Source organism: Protopterus annectens, chromosome 11.part0 (assembly GCF_019279795.1).
Source record: "Protopterus annectens isolate FY-2018-M chromosome 11.part0, PAN1.0, whole genome shotgun sequence".
Lineage (NCBI taxonomy): Eukaryota > Metazoa > Chordata > Ceratodontiformes > Protopteridae > Protopterus > Protopterus annectens.
The window spans coordinates 29,600,883-29,625,285 of NC_056745.1; the positions used below are offsets into that span (position 1 = coordinate 29,600,883).

The 24,403-nt window shown below is 40.2% G+C and overlaps 1 gene segment (V, D, J or C); it reads left to right on the plus strand.

Annotated features, from left to right (window-relative positions):
* Positions 1 to 23,562: 23,562 nt before the first annotated feature.
* LOC122815143 overlaps positions 23,563 to 24,403 on the plus strand; it is a 115,251-nt gene continuing 114,410 nt past the window's right edge. The window contains 1 exon segment of the C gene segment in view: positions 23,563 to 23,655. Within this exon segment, the coding sequence occupies positions 23,637 to 23,655 (19 nt within the window).

A 24,403-nucleotide genomic window follows, 5' to 3' on the forward strand; every position in this document is an offset into this window, starting at 1 on the left:
AAGAGCTCTCCTTTTAAGCCTTAAAGGTAAAACAGAGACAAGGCTGAGAATGTCTGTAAGGTTCTTTGAACACTGCTAAAAGAGCCTGTGGGACATTATTTGAGTCACTATTGCAAGGGCTCACCTTTTAATCCTTAAAGGTGAAGCAGAGACAAGGCTGAGAATGTATGTAAGTTTCCTTCAGGGCTGCTAGGAGAGCCTGTGGGACATAATTTGTGTCACTATTGCAAGGGCTTACCTTTTAATCCTTAAAGGTAAACCAACACATCCTTAACTCCTTACTTTGTTACTCCTTCTTCCTTAACTCCTTAATGGAGTAGGAACTGACTTGACCCAATCCAATGTTGGACAGAATTCATATTTTAAATGTTCTTTTATTACTACTTTTCACAGTAACGGTAAGGACGTGTTGGATATTTTATTCAAAAATTGGGCTATATTGTTTAATGATAGGGATATCAGAGAATGTGTTGGAACTAAACCAAATATTGTTTTTAAGAGAGGGATGAACCTGAAATGCATTTTAGAGTCTAACAGAAACATTGTACATGCAGGGTCTATGAAAAAAATGTGGTTCCTGTGTGATGGAAGGCCACAAATTCTTGGTGAATGGTTTTAAAATACAGGTGAATAAGAAGGTGTACTGTCATACTGAAAGAGTTGTCTGTTGTGCAGTGTGTAACTCATGTGAATGTTTCTATGTTGGAAAGACTGAGAGGAAATTTAAAAACAGAATTTATGAGCATTTAAGGGATATCAGACTTGGGAAATCCACAAATACCTTGAGTAAACACTGCACAGAAAAATCAGACCACTCTTTCAAATTTTTCATTGTGGACACTGTTGACTTGGATAAAAGAGGTGGCCCATGGGGGCTGCTTTTGGAAAAGAAAGAATTAATTTGTCAGGTCCACCTAAATGCGGAGCAATGGCCAGCATTAAATGATTCACTCTCCATTGCTTGCCTGTTAAAATTAAAAGAAATGGAAAGAAAAATATAAAAAATATTTATATATATTTTTATATTTTTTATATATACCTTAATTTTTATATAAACACCATTTTATAGATTTTATACATTATGTGTGTATTTGTATTACATTTATTTATAGCATTTTTGCACTTGTTAATGACATTTAAATGCTGGTTTTAAAGAGTGTCATTTTAAAAATGCTCAAGATTGCATTTCATGAATATTTATGAGTTCAGGGAGGTCCTTTTTAGTCAGTGTAATGGGACAGGTTTATTACTTAATGCTCTTGCAGAATGTACTTAAGAGTGTTTTTCTGGATTTCCTCTTATCTGATGAAGTTGAGAAGGTTCTTGATGAGAGAGCTTATCTCTTTGTTATTTTGGTTTAATAAAAAGTGTTTTTACCACTCCCAAAGTGTTTTGTGGCCATTTACTACAAGGATTTACTTGAGTTGCTGAAGTGTGTTGCTCCAGGAGTGCTGACTTTGTTTTCCTACAATTTGTGGACTTCTGTGCTTTTTTGGTTGGTTTTATGGCTTCAGGCACAGATCTGGATACCATACCACCACCTTTATACTCCCAAGACCTGGGAAAATCCATCTGTGATCTTACTTTACTGCTACAAGACTTTAGTCAACATTTGGAAAGGCTTGACAGATTGAACATGCCCCCGAACAACCAGGAAGTGCTTGGCTTACTGGGGGAAAGTAACCGTTTACTTCAGTTCAATGAGCAGACCAATTCCAATGACGAGGATGAGTGGAGGACCAATTTGGAGCCTTTTTCACTCAGGGGAAGCGAAAATAGGACCAGAAGTGCTTTTAAGACTAATTCTGATTTAAATGGACATGGAATTAAAGGCAGATGACCACAAACCAAAAACAAAGTATCTAACATGCATTCTGAAGCTCCACATTTCAACACCTGACTTTCTGCTACTTCAAGCCTGTTTTCCCAAAGAAATGTAAATGCTACTTCTTATAATGAAAATCTGGAGAAGTCTGATAAGTTGCTTTTAAAAATAAAGAAATTGCAACTTGATAACTTATACTTTAAAGAATGCCTTAAACTGAAGATTGTTCCTAAGGGCCTCTGCCTGTGATGGTTTCCTACAGGCTTGATTAGTAACTCCGCATTCCATAAAGAATTGTTGCATTTATTTGACCAGCATGGGTTTGAATACATGGAACTGGCTATAAGGCATAATGACAAAACTATACAAAGTTTAACACAGGAAGCTGCAGAACTTGATGTACTATTGACTTCTAATACTGCACACTCTGCTAATAATTTTGAATATGTGCGTACTTTTAAAAACATTGAGCAACAGGTAAAGACCATTAAAAACATGAAATTAAATAAAATTGAGCGTGACAAATCTGAATATGAAAGAAATGCTGCATACCCTGAACCCCCGAAATCCCAAGGTTGGGGTGACCATGCACAACCTAGAGAGGATATGGTCCCCACTGAGACTTTTTTAGGAGAGGAAGAATTTCCTCCACTGAGAAAGTTGGAATGACTGAGGGAATAGAATTACAAAGAGAACAACCCACAGGGCCCTCATTATACCAAACAGGGGCCAGGGGGTATGCTATTAACCAGAGGGGCAACAGAAGGGGTGCCTACATAAGGTACTAGCTGTGTCTGCTGATGTTGATATGGCTCCTCCTGGTTTGTCCATTTCTTTAAATCATGATGGTGACTTTAAAGTTTTCAATTATTCTAGTGTACCTATTGACAGTACAGAGTGTGATATTTTTGCTAGAGGATTGACTTTTGTTCCTGATAAAAGTAATAATATTGAAACAGCATTATTGGATTTAAAGTTGTATACTAGAAAATTTAATCTGAATGTTTTATTTAAAGTTTATAGGTCAATCATGGATCCCATTAGGTTATCCAGTACCTTTAACTACGCCCCATTCATCCCTCACTATGGCTTTTTGAAAAAAAAATTATGAATTAGACATGAGAAATGTTAAAATGGCAAAAAAGCAAAAATGGAATTTGAAACAGGATGAAATGAATAAGTTAAGACAGGTGTCTGATAATAAGGACCTCAGATAATGAAACCGGACAAGGGAGTGGGGGTGGGATTGTCATGATAAACATGGTGGACTACAACTATAAAATTGGGTGTTTGCGAGCAGGTAAAGCTTCCATGCAATCTTCGTTTAATGAACTACATGGTGCATATAAAAAAGTAAGAAGTGCTTTACAGGATTTATTCATTGAAGGTAGTCTCTCTCTGGATGAATTTATTTTTTTAAGCATAGCACAGCCTAGGATCTCTATCATTTTTGGGTTACCCAAGATACATAAAGACTTAGACCAACCACCTATGCGGACCATAGCTGATGCAAGGGGCACCATTATAACCCTATAGCCAAATGTTTGGACATCAGATTGGAGGACTTTGTGCAACATGAACCTTTACTATGTAAGGACTCATGGGACTTTTTGAAAAGTATTAATGTGTTAGAATTTAATGAAACAGTCAGTTTCATCACAATCGATGTCAGAGATTTATATACTGTAATGCCGCATACCATAGACATGGAATGGTTTTGTGAATTTGTGGTGGGTATGAGTCTTCCCTAGCCACTGATTAACACCTATAAGACTTTATTAGAACTAGTACTCACAAATAATTTCATTCTATTCAATAATGAACTGTTTTTACAAATTGAAGGTGTGGCAATGGGGTCAGCGTGTGGTGGTTTGTATGTCAATATAATTATGTTGAAATGGGAAAGGAGATTTTTAATGAATACCCCATGGTTTAAGTTCTGTACCTTATATACATTGTTCTTGGATGATGTCTTTATTTGTTGGAATGGTCCGAGAGAAGAGATTCCCCCTATTTTTAGAATATATCAGTGGCACAACCAGTTTTTTAAAGTTCACACATGAGGTTAACAGTGAACAAATAGCGTATTTGGATGTCTTACTGAAGAAAGACTGTCAGTTGAAGGCCTTTGTAGCACAAATTCATAGGAAAGCAACCTATTCAAACAGCTTTCTGCATTTTGATAGTGTACCCCCAGAAGGGTAGTAAAGGGCCAATTTGTAAGGGCAGCCCGGATGGTTGGTTTGTTTGATAACTGCATAGATGAGTGCGACCATCTGAAAGCTATGTTTTGCAAGAGGGGTTACCCATTATGGCTCCTTAATGAAGTCATGATTGAGGTGGTCAACAAAAGAGAAAGATGTTTTTTTAAACCCTTGTTAGGTCACCATGAGGTGATACCTGCCCAGGGAATGCCCCCTATTGATGGCTGTTTGGTTAATGGAGTAGGAACTGACTTGACCCAATCCAATGTTGAGCAGAATTCTTATTTTAAATGTTCTTTTATTACTACTTTTCACAGTAACGGTAAGGACGTGTTGGATATTTTATTCAAAAATTGGGCTATATTGTTTAATGATAGGGATATCAGAGAATGTGTTCGAACTAAACCAAATATTGTTTTTAAGAAAGGGATGAACCTGAAATGCACTTTACAGAAATGTTGTACATGCAGGGTCTATGAAAATAACAACAAATGATCACCTTCTTATTCTTCTTCCTTTTAATACTGGTTTAAGAGGGACCATATCATTTAACCCTGAACCTCTATGTGCGCCCATACGCAAGATCCAGGCCAACTCCTTAGTCTCTGATCATTTGTTGTTGGTCATAATATATAAATACATGTTTTTTACTTATTACATTTATATTTAAATTGTTTTATATATAGTTATTACAATAATATATATATGGTTTGTAGGAATGGTAATTAATTTAATTAGGATGTATTATGTTTTTAAATATAAATTGTTTTAACAAAATGGAGGAAAAATGAAGTGTGTTGATTGGGTTGGCTAAGTCTTTAAACTGCATTTTGTGTGGATGTGTTAAAGTCGTCTGAGGAAGTAACTTATGTTATGAAAACACTTATGATATAATAAGCTGTTATTTTGCATTCACTTGGTAAATGCTTTGTACACGTTGTTTCTTTGGATAGCTGCCTTCACTTGGAACCGGGGGGATTTTGTTACTGACATTTTTTATATATATATTTTATATATACTTTCATTTTTATGTAAACACCATTTTATAGATTTTATACATTATGTGTGTATTTATATTTACATTTATTTTCAGCATTTTTGCACTTGTTAATGACATTTAAATTCTGGTTTTAAAGACTGTATTTTTAAAAATACACTTTAAGATTGCATTTCATGAATATTTATCAGTTCAGGGAGGTCCTTTTTAGTCAGTGTGATAGGATTGGTTTATTACTTAATTAATGCTCTTGCAGAATGTACTTGAGTGTTTTTCTGGATTTGCTCTTATCTGATGAAGTTGAGAAGGTTCTTGAAGATGTTATCCTCCAAAAAAAGGAAGCCAATCTGGTGGTCCTCTGCCATAAACAAACTCTACAACAGAAGAAAGAAACTGTTGCAAAAAACAGTAAAATCCCATGACTGCAGGAACTCCCTGGTCAACCTCAGTAAGAAGGTGAGATCCCTCATAAAATCCTCCAAAGATAGTTATGAAAACAAAATTGCCACTGACTCTAAAGACAACCACAAAACATTCTATAGCTATGTCAAGAATCTCAATGGGAACACTCAGATCTGCTCTGAGTTACAGCACAATGGCACTAAATATACAGAACCAACTGATATTGCCAACATCCTAGCAGATAGGTTCAGTGCTAACGTTACCCCCCTCTCACCCCCTATATACCATCTCTATACCAGAAGAATGCTAAGTTCCTATAATCATGGCTGCACAGGTAAAAAACACACTCTCCAAAGCCAAGAACACAGCATCCATGGGACCTGACAATATCCCAGGCTGTGTTCTACATGGACTACAGAATGAACTGGCACCCTACCTAAGTACCATGTTCAGTCATAGCCTCACCTCAGGCTTTGGACCCACTGAATGACGCACCGCAATGGTTATCCCACTCCACAAAGGGGGAGCCACGACGGACCCCAGGAACTACCGCCCCATTAGCCTGACGAGCCTGGTCTGCAAGGCCATGGAACGTATCATCGTGGAACTCATAAACAAAGACATTGGTAATCTCCAAACTCTGGACCCTACCCAGTTTGGATTTGTAAAAGGCAGATCATGTCTCCTAAACCTGACTGACTTCTTTGAAGCAGTCACCAAAGCCATAGATGAGGGTAAAATGGTTCACACAGCTTGTCTAGATCTCGCCAAGGCTTTTGACACCATCCCCCACTCTGGAATTATAGATAAGCTCACTAAACTAGGTATAAATCCCTATGTCACAAGATGTGTTGCCAACTGGCTCACGGACAGAACCCACACTGTGAAAGTAGCGGATTCCAAATCCGACTTCAGACCAGTGACAAGTGGAGTACCACAGGGTTCAGTCCTGGGTCCTCTCCTGTTTGGTATCTACTTCTCTGAAGTGCAGGCTAACACAGAAGATCTTTGGCTAACAAAGTTTGCAGATGACTGCAAACTAGGAGCCATAATCGAAACTCCTAATGATGTGGACATACTACAAAAGGGCCTCACTGAGACAGATGCCTGGTGTCAAAGCCATGGCCTGAAGCTCAATGCCAAAAAGTGTATTGTCATCCCCTTTGGTAAAAACTCTGTACCCATGAACTAACCACATAGCTGGTAGCCTACTTAATGCTGAAAATGTGATAAGAGACCTTGGGACACAGGTGGACAGTAGTCTCTCCTTTGATAATCACATTGCCACAGTGATCAGGAAATCCTTCTACATGGCTCATCTCATCACAAAAGGATTCTCATCCAGAAAAACAGAGGTCATTGTTTCCCTCTACTCATCACTCATTAGACCCATTATAGAGTACAACACCCCTTTTGGTATGTACCTCACAAGACATCTACAACAACTGGAAAGACCACAGAAATACCTCACAAAGAGGATTACTGGCCTCAAACAGATGCCCTACGCAGACCGTCTCAAAAAAACTACAGCTTTACTCCATCGTATATCACCTGCTCAGGGGCAATCTCTGCCTAACATACAAAGCTATGTCAAACCCAGAGCTGTTGGACATGCTCCACTTAAAGAAATCCAACCCCTCCGAGCTACACGTTCTAGGGGCCTAAACCTTATCACCACGATAAACAGAACATGCTGGAGGGATAGATTCCTGTCCCAGAGACTTCCCATACTCTGGAACAGACTACCTATCTATGTCAAACAGAGCTCCTCATTAGCACTCTTCTAGAAAAATCTTGATAACTGGATGGGAAATGGGAAATTCACCCCAGGGATCACTTCTGTGGCTCTGCTCGACAGGGGCACAGGAAAATAATTTTCTTGGGTGGCGAAAGCCAGGGTACATTTTTTGACTAGGCTTATATAGGCCCTAGGGCGAATAGCCTAATACCTACCTATGAACCTATGAAAGTGCTTATCTCTTTGTTATTTTGGTTTAATAAAAATTGTTTTTACCATTCCCAAAGTGTTTTGTGGCCATTTACCATTTAAGGATTTATTTGAGTTGCTGAAGTGTGTGGTCCCAGGAGTGCTGACTTTGTTTTCCTACAAATATAGTCCTGTTAGGTCAGCTTCCAATTCAAATCTCAGCAAGTTATGATACAGCAAGTTATATTACACAAAGGAGCTACCCCAATAAATACCAAGCTATTTAATGATCCATTTCAATAATAGCATAGGGGTGCAATAAATACCAAGATATCTGTAGGATCCTTTACAATAGCAGTATAGGGGTGCAACAAATACCAACATATCTATAGGATCCTTTAAAGTAATATTATAAGGGTATAATAAATACCAAGATATCTGTAGGATCCTTTTCAGTAATGGTATAAATGGTATAGGGGTGCAATAAATACCAAGGTATCTGTAAGATCCCATTCAATAATAGTATAGGGATGCAATATATACCAAGATAACTGTAGGATCCTTTACAATAATAATATAGGGGTGCAATAAATACCAAGATATCTGTAGGATCATTATAAAAAATAGTATAGGGGTGTAATAAATACCAAGATCAACCGCTGACACTTCTAGCCTCCCTATCCCTATGACTAGCACACTTCCTACCTTCATACTACAAGCCATCTCTACTAATTTTATTTTTAAACTCCTAAGTAAACTTAAGCCTTGTACCCCTTCAGCGGACCAGATTCCAGTTGAATATCTGCAAAAAGCAGCTAAAGCAGTATCTTATCCTATTTCCATCCTGATAAATAGAACTATTAAGGAAGGATCCATCCCTGCCATCTGGAAAATCTCACACATCATCCCCTACACAAAGGTGGGAATTCCAAAGACTATTCAAACTATCGGCCCATAGCCCCTCTATCCCCCTTAGCAAAAATAATGGAAAAATGCATCCATCATCAGCTAATAGGCCATCTCACTCAACATAACATACTAGCTAAAACCCAACATGGCTTTAGGCCATGCCATAGTACCACTACTATCCTTCTATCCTTTACTGATACCATTAATAAATGCCGCAATAACAATATACGCTCTTCAGCTATATTTATTGATCTTTCTAAGGCTTTTGATATGGTAAATCACACCTTACTTATATATCTACTCAAATCACTTTCCCTAGATTCTCTATCATTGAAATGGTTCACTTCCTACCTGAGCAACAGACAACAGGCTGTGCTTTGGGAGAATAATCTATCATCTCACCTGCCAGTTACACTGGGTGTACCCCAGGGCTCCATTCTAGGTCCCCACTTATTCTCAATTTTTATTAATGATCTCCACTTAGCTATTCCCAATGCAACTTGTATACAATATGCAGATGATTCTACTTTAATCTGTACAGATAAATCTGCAGCTGAACTTCAATCCCAAACCCAGAAGGTTTTTAACATAGTTGAGACATGGTTCATGAAATGCTGAAGCCGAAAAAAAAAGCTCCTCCTCTTTACTCCCACTCGCAGGTCAACACCTATAGACTTCTCAGTCATCTCTAATAATGGCACCCTCATATCACCCGACTCTACCACCAAACTCCTAGGGATCACAATAGATAACAACCTTAACTTTGATACCCATATAAATAACATTATAAAATCAGTTAACAGAAAAATGAGCTCCCTGTACAGAATCAAACCCTTCCTAACACCAACAGCAAGAACTACCATTGCCCACCCCTATCTAATCTCCTGTCTTACACCAGCTAGATTTGGGAGCTGTTTGGTGGATCCTTCTTTGCTTATAAAGTCACCGATACAATTCATGGAATTGGAAATTTACCCATGGATTGACACCCATGTCTCTAATGAATAGAGATGGTCTACAAATGCTTGACCACCCATGCCCAAGCCTCCTTATGCCCCATAAAATAATCTAAGAGTATCAGCCTGCCACATACATTTGGAAAGCAAGGCTAGGCTTAGCACCCCCCCTGCTCCCTGGGGTTGTTAGCCAAGTCATTACCTATGAACCTATTACACAAGTGACAGCCTACCTTTAATAACACTTATCTATGAGATGTATGTTTATATGTGTTTAATTTTGGACTGTAATCCAGTGGTGTAACTTACTATAGATGTGATGCTGCTTGGTGGGACAGAGGTCATTTTGTGACCTTATCTTTAAAAATGTTTGTACTTCCCTTATAAATACCTCTGTGTTTAGGGACTAATCAAATGCACGTAACATTCATTGATTGACCTAAATAAAACCCACTGCAATCCTCCACCAACGGCTAAAGTTGTTTCCTGTGCCTCTGACTTATGTTCCCCCTTAAGTAGTTATATTAATAAGGCCATCACTATTCCCACCAAATATGAGGAGTTTAAAGATAAACCCCTGTGATGGAATGCAGGTATAAAGAAATTGTAGAACAACAGTAGGGAATTACATTATCCTTATAAAGAGGTCTCATTCAACCTATCTGAAGAGCACACTTAGGAAACATAGTAAAGAGTTTAAGGGAACCATTAGGAAGCCATTATGGCTATCTAAGTTGGCAGATGACTGCAAGCTAGGAGTAGTCATTGAATGCCCAAATGACTTAACTGTCCTGCAGGAAGGTTTGTCTCAAATAAATAATTGTGTCAAAATCAAGGTCTAAAACTAAATGCCAAAAAATGCATTACTGTATCCTTTGGAACGGCATCTACCCCAGGGAATTACCACATTGACAACGCATCTCTAAGAGTTGCCCCAGTAGTTCAAGACTTGGGAACTTATATGACCAGTGATCTAACTTTTGGCCAGCATGTATCTATTGTTGTAAAAATGTCCTTCGATGTTGCACAACTTATAAACAAAGGGACAGCATCAGATCCAGGGCTCTCATTATCCTGCTTTACTCGGCCCTCATCAGGTCAGCCTTTAAATATTACGCCCCCTTTGGCAGGCATACTTCTTTCCAGACATATGCCACAACTGCAATGCCCACAGAGATACATTACTAAAAGGATAAAAGGCCTAAACAACATGTCCTACCTGGACTGACTCAGAGCCCTGTCACTATTCTTGGTATCTTACACGCTGCTAACATGTGACCTATGTCCGGCATGCAAGGCATCCTCTGACCCATTACTGATGTACATACTACATATTAGAAGTCAAATGGCATCAGAAATCCATGGTCTACTGATCTAAACCTCTTTTGCAAAATCAACAGAATAGTTCGGAGGGACAGGTATACCTTGCAGAGTATACCTCTGCTGCGGAACAGACTTCCATCCACATAAAGCAAGTTCATCCCTGGCCGTATTCAAGCACAATTCCCCTGCACTACTAATGGACAGTCGCAGGTGCTAAATGCTTTATCCCATGCATGGGTCCCCTCAAAGTATCTATGATATGATCCAAGTTATTCTTATTAGGGTTACTGTATAATTATTGACTACAGGTAAATCCAGTCTATTACTAAATGGGACATGTTTTATCAAGCACAAAATGGGGACTTGGCTAGGCTTACAATGGCCTGCAAGGGCAGCTAGCCTAGTACTTACCTATGAGCCTATAAATCTATGAAGCTCAAAGCTGGGTATGAACTTAAAATAACATCTAAGAACAAAAATAACTACAAATCGTACTTTAAAAATCTCTGGAAGTTAAGAAGTAAATACCCAACGATGTTCAAAGTCAGCCCGCAAAAATACTGCTCACTTTGACCCGACGGAAAGTTTCACTCCATCCACAGTTATGGTAAGCTAATTTATTATTATTATTATTATTATTATTATTATTATTATTATTATTATTATTATTAATAAATCATTATAATAATTAGAGTCATAATTAGTAGTACCCGTATTAATTATTAGTATTAATCAATTACTTAACTTACTGTGGTAAAAGTTCCATCTAAGAACACCTCATCCAGGGTCTTGATAACAGTCAAGTCAAGTCATGTAAAACGTTATTGCCATTCAGACCATGCAGCAACACTTCACAGCTAAACGAAATTACGTTTCTCTTAGCTCAAGTGCAAAACAAAACATAAACACAGGAACAATTACATCATCATCAACAACAGCCGAGTCCAAGCCATCAGAAGGCACTAAGATGCAATAACCATGTTCATAACCCATCACAGTGGCGAACTGCAGTGACCGCAGTAGCCTATACCATTCACACTATCAGTAGCTTTCCACAACTCAGCAATGCCCCAAGTACTAGGTTGTTCACTCTGACCCAACAGAACCAGCCACCTCCATACATGCATCAAAAACCTCCCATCCACACCATCCTCACCGCTGTAAGCTTTCATCCTCTAACACCGGCAATGTTCTAATTTCCAGACCAGTCCTCTCTGACCCACCATAACTTGGAAATATACAGTCATCTGCACACAGCCCAACCACCCCTCCTTGAATACTAATACACCAGGTGACCTGAATATAACTACCAGTTATGGTCTAGCTGGAATCCTGCTTAGCTTTTTTAACCTAAGCATCTCCACTAATTACATTCCCAAAGTTTAGAAATCATTCAGTAAAGTATAGTTATATAAGTGTGGCCCAACAATGGACTCCAGTAACTACAGACCCATTAGTCATAAGGGTGGCCCGACCATGGAGCCTAATAACTACAGATCCATTAGTAATAAGGGTGGCCTGACCAGGGACCCTAGTAACTAAAGACCTATTAGACATAAGGATGGCTCAACCATGGACCCTGGTAACTACAGACCCATTAGTCATAAGGATAGCCCAACCATGGACCCTGGTAACTACAAACCCATTAATCATAAGGGTGGCCCAATCATGGACCCTAGTAACTACAGACCCATTTGTCATAAGAGTTGCCCAACCATGCACCTTAGTAACTACATGCCCATTAGTCATAAGGGTGGCCTGACCATGGACCCTAGCAACTACAGACTCATTAGTCATAAGGATGGCCCGACCATGGACCCTAGTAACTACAGGCCCATTAGTCATAAGAGTGGCCCAACCATGAACCCTGGTAACTACAGACCCATTAGTCATAAGAGTAGCCCAACAATGAACCCTAGTACCTACAAGCCCATTAGTCATAAGAGTGGCCTGACCATGGACCCTAGAAACAGCAGACCCATTTGTCATAAGGGTGGCCCAACCATGGACCCTAGTAACTAGAGAGCCATTAATCATAAGAGTGGCCCAAACATGGACCCTGGTAATTACAGACTGATTAGTCATAAGGGTGGCCCAACCATGGACCCTAGTAACTACAGACCCTTTAGTCATAAGGGTGACCCGACCATGGACCCAAGTAACTAGAGGCCCATTAGACATAAGGGTGGCCCAACTATGGATCCTGGTAATTGCAGGCCCGTTAGTCATAATGGTAGCCTGACCATGGACCCTAGTAACTACAGATCCATGAGTCATAATAGTGTCCCGACCAATGACCCTAGTCACTATAGACCCATTAATTATAAGGGTGGCCTGACCGTGGACCCTAGTAACTACAGCCCTATTAGTCATAAAGGGTGACCATGGACCCTAGTAACTACAGGTCTCACTAGCCTAATGACTAACACCATGAAGAATATTATCTCAGACCTCATTAATATGGAGATTGACTCTCTCTTAACCCCGGGCCCTCATCAGGTCAGCTTTGTTTAAAAAAGGTCCTATCTCTTAAGCTCATCAATTCTTTGAAAAAGTAAACAAACCAGTGAATAGTGGTGATATAGTACATACTGCATGTCTGGACGTGACCAAGACCATTGACACTATTCTTCATGTAGGCATTACTAACATACTTGTAAATCTGAATATAAATCCTTATGTTATGCAGTTAAAACTAACTAATTTCCTGATAGAACCCATTTGGTTAGAGTTGCAGGTGCTACATCTGAAAATGAAAAGTTACCCATAGTGTACCACAGGGTTTAGTGTTAGCACCTATTCTATTTGACATCTATTTCTCTGAGCTTCAGACTAAGACTTCCAACTTATGGTTATCTAAGTTTGCAGATAAGTGTAAACTGGGGTGTTAATATTTGATCTTCAACTGACTCACAACTGCTTTAACATGGGCTAGACCATTTAACAATTGGTACAAGGCAATGGTCTCAAATGTGAAAACATATACTACACTTTATGTTGGTAAAAAAAAAAAAATCTTTTAACATACCCCCTCCAAGTTTTGTGGACAATTATTTAATTATTACATCAATTTATTAATTAGTGATGTATAAAAAGTAGGGATACAACTGATTGTTTCCATCTGATGAAGTTGCATTGTCGACGAAAACGTTTTAGTAATTTTGTGGCATTATAACAATAAACGTGCTTGTGGAGTTCGTTGTCTGGAGGTGTTCTTTTACTGTGGTTTGTCCTTATCGAGTGGTTGGCTCTTCAGGGCAGCAGTTCCTGGCTTGCTTGTTGTTTTTTTCGTGGAATACCCCCTCCAATAAGATACTTTTGTAAGGGATCTAAGTACTCTTTTTGATAATTCCTTGCTGTTTGACCATCATGTCTCAGCACTAGTTTGGAAAGCATTCCCACCTATCTACATGAACTGGAATCACTAGGTATTAAACTCAGTACCATTTTCCTAGTTACCTAAATTATCCAACTACAAACTGAGAATCTACACCACCATTAGTGTAGAAGCAGAGAAATTTCAGGACTTTGTCAATACAAATGCTCTGGAACAATTAGTCCGAGTACCCACAAGGGGGGACAACATCTTGAATCTTGTCCTGACTAATATGGGGATATCTTGCACCTTCCCTTGCGGATTCACTTCAGAAGCTCAAAATACTGAAATCTCGAATTTCAGTATCTCGAGCCCAAGAAGTTGAATCCGCAAAACAACGAAAACTAAAAACCGCGAAATTCAAAACCTCGAATACCGGAGATTTTGAATTTTGCGGTTTTACTACATATACACACACACACCATCCACCACACAAACGCATAATCACTCTACTACATGAAAGCAGGGGGACAAGAACCCCTGCACACCCCCCTACTTAAATATTCTCACACCGAAGTCGCACTACATACAAACACACAAAAAACACCACCACGCAAGCTACTTTGTCTTTGCACACGCACATCACAGCAACAAAACACATTGACACACACCACAGCCCCTACCCAAACCCCTTAACACACACACACACTTACCTGAATACATGACCATAGTGGAACTTTAGAAGCGCAAAATTCAAAACCTCCGGTATTCGAGGTTTTGAATTTTGCGCTTCTAAACTTTTGCTATTATGGGGATTCGGCTTCTTGGGCTCGAGATACTGAAATTCGAGATTTCAGTATTTCAAGCTTCTGAAGTGAGTCCTCCCTTGCATATCTTCATCACAAGTTAGATCTCAGCATGAAGCTGTCTCCTTCAAAATAAAATTGAAACTAGAAATCCATTTCCATCCAAAGTACCTTTAGAAATTTTTTGAAGACAATCTATCTACTCCTAAGTGATACATTGGCAAAGTTCAAATCCTCACCTAATCTGTTAACTCTGTTGAATGTGTGGAAAAGTACACCACCACACTATACCATCAGGTAAACAGCTACACAGATGCAGTTGTACACTGCAGAAGAAAGTGTAGGACAAAGCCCAAAAACAATCCTCATGCTGAAACCATAAACTCAACAAGCTTTGCAATAAAAGAAAGAGTATTTTGGCTGAAAGTAAGGAGAGTAATTTCGAGAATGAGACAGCCCCTGGCTTTAAAAAATTAATAAATAAATAAGCCACTCAGGAGCTGAAAAAAATCTACCAAAACCAAGTGTGAGGCAAAAATAGCTATCCAACTCAAAGACGATCATGAGGCATTTTTTGTTATTTTTATAACATTAAAAGCACAGTGCAGCAATGTGCTGAGGTGATCATGAAAATGGCTGGCGATATAGCAAACGCACTGGCTGATCAATTCAGCTCAAACTTTGCTTCTTGTCCCCTCCATTTATCCCACAAGATATATCTGAAACTGACTTGTCTCCTGTTATCACACACCCAAGACCAAATCCTAAAAGTGCTATCAAAAGCTAAGACTCCTATGTTGATGGGTCCCGATAATATCCATGAATGCATCTTAAATAGTATGAAGCATGACTCCATAATCTCCCTACCAATATTGTTCCATCTCAGCCTCCATACAGTGAATGAGGAACATCTACAGTTTTTCCCTGCATAAAGGAGGACCTTCCACAGACTCAGGCATTTACAGACTTTTAAGTCTAATCAGCCTCGTATGCAAAGCCATGAAAATACTTATTATAGAGCTAACAATAAAGAAAAAGGTCACCTCCAAACACCGCACCTGAATCAGTTTGGATTAGTCAAGGATTGGTCATGTTTTCTCAGCCTGGGAGACATTTTTGAAAAGATCACCAAAGTAATGGGTTTTATATTAGATCAGCGAACACTTAAACAAGAGAACGCTGATTGATCGACCTTATGTAAGCGAAAGCTTACAATCTCGAACTGTCAGATCAGCGATTTTTTTCCTAGGGAAAACAATTGCTGATCCAAAATACATACACACAACACAAGCACACAAAACAAACAGAAATCCACACACATACACCTAAAATCTGACACCTAACCCTACACTAAACTGTGCACACACCACTAATTATCCACTTACCTTAACCCAATCCCTAACCCTAAGGTCCATCACCATCGCACACTCACCTCACCCGCTCCCTAACCCTAACTCACCTAAACCCACCCTAACCCTCACTTCCACACAGTCACACACATACCTAACCCGCGCCCTAACCCTAACTCACCTAACCCACCTTAACACTCACATCCACACAATTGCACACTTACCTGAATCCGACCCGTAACTTTCCACCACAGCACTGAAAATACCGAAGCAACAGAAATGGACAACCGAATTCTTTCCCTAGGAAAAAATTTGGATTTCTGTTGTTTCGATATTTTGACCATTCACTTAAATAAGGTCGATCAATCAGTGTTCGCTTGTTTAAGCATTCGCTGATCTAATATAGACCCAAAGTAATGGATAAAGGTAAAGTGGTACACACCACATTCCTTGACATAGCCAAGGCTTCTGACATAATCGCCCACTCAAGTATAGTAGAACAACTAAATAAACTACAAATAAATGCCTACATCACCTGCTATTGCCAAATGGCTCATAGGTATTTCACAGGAAATCAAAATAGGAGAAACTACCTCCACAACGAGATCATTAACCAGTGGAGTCCCCCAGGGTCCTGTGCTGGGACCTCTCCTGTTTGGCATCTACTTCCCTGAAGTAAAAGCCAGTACTAAAGGGCTTGCCCTAAGTTTGCAGATGATTGCAAGCTAGGAGCAGTCATTGAATGCCCAAATGACTAAGCTATCCTGCAGGAAAACTTTTTTCTAAACAAATAACTGATGCCAAAATCAGGGACTGTAGCTAAATGCCAAAAATGCATTATCATATCCTTTGTGAAGCCATCTATCTGAGGGAACTACCACAGTGACAATACATCCCTAACAGTTGACCCAACTGTTTCGGATTTAGGAACTTACATGGACAGTAACTTAACTTTGACTGCACAGCTTATGAACAAAGGGATTGTGTCTAGACATAAGGATGTCACTGTCCCCCTTAATTCAGTCCTCATTCTCTCCTGTCTCTCTGATGAATCTGGGCATCTTGGGGCAATGTAGCAATTGCCTCATGTACACAGACAACCCTCTCCTCCTACCACTCAACACTACAACCTGTGAGAGCTGCACTTACCTAGCCAAACTGGAAGTAAAGCTCTCTCCATCTAAGACTGAACTTGACAGTCAAGAGTTGAAGGTAAACACTTGCATCACACTACACTCATCACATAGTCCCACTAAACCTACATCACCAAAATCCACACATAGAAACACAAAAACATTCACTGAGGCTCTCAATAATAATCTGCTCAAGCAACAGAGACCTCCAAAGCATAAATGCAATCAACCTCCACCCCCCAACACAACCCAAATGACACATAGCCCACAGACTCAGTGTGCCACTCAACCACAGCCCATAAGGCAAAACAACGTACCCAACACACTAGTCATAGGTGACTCTATAGTCAGGCACACTGATGTCCCACTCACCAGGCTAAACAAGGAGAAGGGTTACTGTCAGCTGCCTGTCGAGTGCCAGGATCCACCACATAACCCATGCACTCAGGTCACTCCACAACAAGTACAAATATGACTCTGTCATTGTCCATGTTGGGTGTAAATGACCTGAGACATACCTCCCTGGACTACATGAAAAGAGACATGGAAGAGCTCTCAGATCATGTGGCCCAGGTAGGTATGACCCTAGCCCTGAGCAGTATCCTGTCTTTTCCCAGAATGATATCGCAGTACAAGGACAAAATGGTTGACTCCAACAATTGGCTAAGCTTCTGGTGTCATTCTAAGGGGATCCAGTATCTGTCTGCCTGGGATGGCATGGTCAACAGACCGCAACGCTTTGCCAGAGATGGTCTGCACCTGTCACCCCTGGGATTCCCAATACTGGCTAAGGCTCTTGCCACCCCTATAGTGCCTTTTTTAGGCAAGGTTCCAATGATAAATTCACCACTGTAACAGGAACAGGCAAGCACAAAACTGAGGGTAATGCTACTCAATGCTAGAAGTCTAAATCTCAAAATGCACTCCGTCGAGGCACTCCTTAAAATAGAGAACATTGACATCTGTGCAGTGACTGAGACCTGGTTCAAGGCTCCAGAGTGCACCCCTGCATTACCAGGCTATAACTCATACCACATTTTCCGGCTACCTAACCTGGACCAGAACACCAAAGGTGGGGGTGTGTCCATATTCATTAAGGATATCCACACCTCCAGGCTAGTTGCTCAGCATAATGCATCCAAGGTTATCCAAGTGTAACTAACTCTGAGCATAACTGAAATCCAGATTATAGCTTGCTACAGATCCTCCACCATGCCCCAGGATTCCCACTCCTCTTTTTTGATATACTGGAAAATATTAAGGTTCAACCAAACACACTAATAATGGGTGATTTCAACTACCCCACCATTAACTGGGAAAACTGCTCATTTACCAACTCCTTTGCTCAACACTTTCTGGAATTCATAAATTCCATTGCCCTGGATCAGCTTATCCATACCACCACCAGGGACAACAATATCCTAGACCTATTCATTACCAACATGAGTGACCGGTGTTCCACACCTGAAGTCAACTCCTCATTGGTCAGATCCGACCATAAGCTAATCACCCTAGATATCCACATCCCACCCCACCCCCCCATTAAGGAAACCATGGTAAAAAATGTCTCCAAAGCCAGCTTCATGCTTCTTAAGACAGAAGTGGCAAACTTCATGACACCCATGCAGATGGACAATACAGTTATGACTGCTGAATCCTACACAAATGCACGCTACACTTACACAAGTGCATGGATCATGCTATCCCAAACAGAGCCAAGATGCTATTTTCCAAAAAAAGGAAGCAAATCTGGTGGTCCCCTGCCATCAACAAACTCTACAACAGAAGGAAGAAACTGTTGCAAAAGAGCGTAAAATCCCATGAGTGGAGGAGCTCCCTGGTCAGCCTCAGTAAGAAGCTAAGCTCCCTTATAAGATCCACCAAAACTACCTACAAAAACAAAATCACCACTGATTCTAAGGACAACCACAAAGCATTCTATGCTATGTCTGGAATCTCAATGGCAACACCCAGAACTGCTCTGAGTTACAGCACAACAGCACAAAACTTATAGAACCAACTGATATTTCCAACATCCTGGCAGAGAGGGTCAGTGCTAAATTTACCCCCCTCTCACCCCCTAAATGGCCCATATCTATAGAGGAAGAATACAGAGTCCCTGTAATCACACCTACACAGGTAAAAGCTGCACTGTCTAAAGCGAAAAACACAGCATCCGTGGGACCAGACAACATCCCAAGCTGCATTTTACAGGAACTTCAGAACAAACCGGCTCCCCACCAATGCATCACGTTCAATCATAGCCTCACATCAGGCTTTGTACCCACTAAATGGTGCACAGCAACAGTTAAACCACTCCACAAAGGGGGAGCCACCACTGATCCCAGGAAATATCACCCTATTAGCCTGATGAGCCTGGTCTGTAAGGTCATGGAATGTATCATCATGGAACTCATAAACAAAGACATTGGTAACTTCCAAACTCTGGACCACCCCAAGTTCATGTTTGTGAAAGGCATATCATGCCTCCTGAACCTGATTGACTTCTTTGAGGCAGTCACCAAAGCTGTAGACGAGGGTAAGGTGGTTCACACAGCCTATCTTGACCTTGCCAAGGGTTTCGACACCATCAACCATTCTGGAATTATAGATAAAGTTACTAAACTAGGTATAAATCCTTACATCACAAGATGGGTTGCCAACTGGCTCACTGACAGAACCCACACTATAAAAGTTGCAGACTCCAAATCTGACTTCAAACCAGTGACAAGTGGAGTACCACAGGGTTCAGTCCTTCCTGGGGCCTCTCCTGTTTGGTATCTACTTCTATGAAGTACAGGCTAACACAGAAGGCCTCTGGCTAACAAAGTTCACAGATGACTGCAAACTAGGAGCCATAGTCAAGTCCCCAAATGATGTGGACATCCAACAGAAGGGCCTCACTGAGACAGATGCCTGGTGTCAGAGCCATGGCCTCAAGCTCAACGCCAAAAAGTGCAATGTCATCCCCTTTTGTAAAAACTCTGGGCCCATGAACTACCACATAGGCAGCAATCTACTTAACACCAAATGTGTGATAAGAGACCTTGGGACCCAGGTGGATAGTAGTCTCTCTTTTGATAATCACATCACCACAGTAGTCAGGAAGTCCTTCTACATGGCACAGCTCTTCACAAAAGGGTTCTCATCCAGAAAAAAAAGAGGTCATTGTTCCCTTCTACTCGACACTCGTTAGACCCATTATAGAGTACAATGCCCCTTTTGGAATGTAGCTCACAAGACATCTGCAGCAGCTGGAAAGGCCACAGAAGTACCACACAAAGAGGATCACTGGCCTCAAACAGATGCCCTACACTGACTGTCTGAAAAAACTCCATCTTTACTCAGTAGCATATCGCCAACTCCGAGGTGATCTCTGCCTAACATATAAAGCTATGTCAAACCCAGAGCTGTTGAACATGCTGCACCTAAAGGAATCCCAATCCCTCTGAGCTACATGATCTAGGAACCTAAACCTTGTCACCACAATAAACAGGACATGCTGGAGAGATAGATTCCTGTCCCAGAGACTTCCCATACTCTGGAACAAGCTACCCATCTATGTCAAGCAAAGTTCCTCATTAGCACTCTTCAAGAAAAATCTTGATGAGTGGATGGGAAATAGGAACTACACCCCGGGGATCACTTCTGTGGCTCTGCTCAACAGGGGCACAGGAAAATAACTTTCTTGGGTGGCGTAAGCCAAGGAACCTTGTTGTCAAGGCCTACTTAGGCCCTTGGGCCAATAGCATAGTACCTACCTATGAACCTATTAGACCAGGCTTTGAGTCAGTCCATAAAGGACATATTGTTTAGGCACTGCATCCTTTTAGTAAGGTGTCTCTGTGGGTGTTCCAGTTGTTGCATGTTTCTGGATAGACACTGACCATAGCAACGTGCACACTTTTCAGTCCTAGTTAATGTCTGTAACACTTTCCAGTCTACACTGCTGTATCCTTTTCTATTCACTCCTACCTAGGAATTTTGACACTTCCTTGAGAAATAACAAATAAGTAAATGTCATAAGCTTTGTATTTTATACCATACTTATTTTTAAGCAATCTGCAGATGACCTATCAACTGTTTCAGCAGACCTTGTTGCAATTCTATTAACTTTTTTTCCTCAATGAATATTATGATTATTCCAAAGTGCTCATAATTCTCCCACTCAAAGCTGTGTTCACTTTTAAATTTTGATTTGTCACTATTTGTAAGTCAGACACAATGGTCAATTCAGTTGTCAAGTTGTAACCACACACATCTGCAGCAGTAAAAACACACTGTTGGCATCAGCTGGCAAACACACAAGCATCAGGTAGGTGTCCCTATGGCTGTGTTTTGGGATAGGAGTGAATAGAAAAGTATGTAGCAGTGTAGACTGGAAAGTAGTAGTAACAGTGACTTGGACAGAAAAGTGTGGACTTTGTTAGGGGCAGTGATAGTATACATTATATTGTGCTTAGAGAGAAATACATTCAGCAACATCAGAAAATGCGCAAAGGAAATTTCACTGACTGTTTATATTAAAGCAATAGTAAGGAGCAGAAGGTAACATCAGTGGCCTGTCTGACCGGTAACAAAATTGGGATTATTATTTAACGACCATAAAATTATGATTTGGTGGATGATAAGACTAGGGTTACCATAATTCTTTGTATGTGAAAGAGGACGATACAAGATTATTTCATCCTCTTAGGTTGAAGAGCAGCACAAAAAAAAAAAATACTAAAGACTTTTTTTTTGCTCTTCAACCTAAGAGGATGAAATAATGGTAGCAGTGCACGAGGATGAAATAATGGTAGCAGTGCACGAGGATGAAATAATGGTAGCAGTGCACGAGGATGAAATAATGGTAGCAGTGCATGAGGATGAAATAATGGTAGCAGTGCATGAGGATGAAATAATGGTAGCAGTGCACGAGGATGAAATAATGGTAGCAGTGCATGAGGATGAAATAATGGTAGCAGTGCACGAGGATGAAATAATGGTAGCAGTGCACGAGGATGAAATAATGGTAGCAGTGCACGAGGATGAAATAATGGTAGCAGTGCACGAGGATGAAATAATGGTAGCAGTGCACGAGGATGAAATAATGGTAGTAGTGCATATTTTTTCGTTCTCTTTCTACTCTAAGTTGAAGAGCCAAAAAAAAGTCTGTGTTTGGAGGGTTTTGGATTGGCCAGTATGCCGGTAAACGAGCCAATCAAAACCTCGATCAGCGGACCCTCTGACCTTCTTCTGTTCAATGCGGAAAGTCAAGTAGTTCCGCATTGAACAGAGCTCCATTTTTTGATTGGCTTGTATACCGGTATATGAGCCAATCAAAAAAAAAAAAACAATGCAGAGAAAAAATTCCGAAATAGGGACATCTGCTTTTTGAAAATTCTGTGATTTGACATACGAACACTTTGGAATAGCCAGTATGAATTGTAATAAACAAAGCAGAGCACAGTGTCTGGAATACTTAAGCCTCTCACATGTTAAGGATTGATACAAGCATTCTGTCACATTATTTACTGTGAAAGTTCTATTCAGATGACAGGGATATGAAGAGGCATGAGGGGGCACTATTACCGCACACCACACAGACAGTTCTGTCTGATGTCTGTTGTCATGCAGAGGTGATTAACTAAAGCTTGCAGGGCAGCAAATGTGAAACTGTAGCTTACTGAGGGATGGAAAAGGGGAGGAGTAACTTGAGAAAAAACAAAGCACACAAAAGCAGTATGTCCCAAAAAACATCTGTTATCCTAGCAATGAGTTGCTATTTCTGGATGCTTTTTTCATAGAATGTGTAACACACCAGTAGGAAAAACATTTGTAAGAGTCATTGCAGGACAGTAAGTGATATTATTGTAGAGGCCTCTGAAAATTAGCACAGCTTCTCTGTTCTTCCATACTAAGTGACAGGAACTGAGATGTGACAGTCCAGCCATGGGCATTATAATCTCGACAACTATGCCATCACAGTGAACTATGGGACTGACATGTGACAGTCCAGCCATGAGCGTTATAATCTCAACAACTGTGCTATCACAGTGAACTATGAGAAGGATTTAGCTTTAGAAAAAAGCAAGATCTGAGCAGGATGTCTGCCCCCAACAGGACATTGAGGGCTACAAACACAGGAAAATTAGTAATGGCTACTACTTTCTAATGACTACAAGTTAGCGATGTGTAGAACTTCAGGAAAAGATAAAAAATAGCTTTTTTTTTTTTTACTTTTTCCACATAGCAGTCCTTATCTAGGCTTCATTCACATGTGGAGTTTGAGACATGTCAGACATGCAACGGTCAGCATTCAGTTAGCGGAGTTTCTCCAATTTGTGATGAGGGTCTCAGAATACAGTGAAACAGGGGTCCATCTTACAGCAAGAATGTGAACTCCATAACCAGAGGAGAAGAGGTAAGGACTTAGGTTTTAGTCCTGCACCCAGCTGGATGTAAAGGCTGTGTAATTATGGCATTGATCACTGAGGCCAAGGGACCATGGTGACCGTCACATCAGGTAACCACATTATTTGTAATGTATAGGTCTGAAAATATTTTATAGCTTTTTTTCACAATCAGATAGACCAGTCACATTTTTTACTTATGTTCTGAAGACAGGAGTGTTTCATCTGCTTGTTATTTATAGCTTTACATTTTATCATGAAAGAAGACAGAACTACTCACAGTAATCATGGAGTAAGACTGGTAGTTTTTGCACTTAGAACAAGTACATGCTTGGACATTTGAAAAGTTTAAAATGTATTTGTAAAATTGGGTACAGAATTTACAAAACTGGACAGGGAAGCCATACAACATGAATAATTCTGAAACTTATCTTTTATTTTAAAGCACTGGTTAGCCATGTGCAAGGGTAAACTGCAAAGTGTATGTCTATAATTAAGTGAGTAAGCTTGTAGGTTATCTACAATTAAGCTATGAATCTGATCTTAGTGTTGCTTCTTACTGACTATAGCTCAAGTTTTTTTAGAAGTTAATTGTTTTTAGAAATACCAGTGAGCAGCCGGATTTAATTATAGGCTGTCAGTGATCAAATAAACCCAGCAGGTGAACATGAGGTTGTACCATTTTCCATAAGCTGACATATTGCCAAAATGTTTATAAATAATTGCCAGCACACTGTTACATGCAGAGTATTACCCCAACACACGCACACACACACACACACACACACACACACACACACACACACACACACACACACACACACACACACACTATGTGTCTGCAGGTGAAAATGAGAGGTT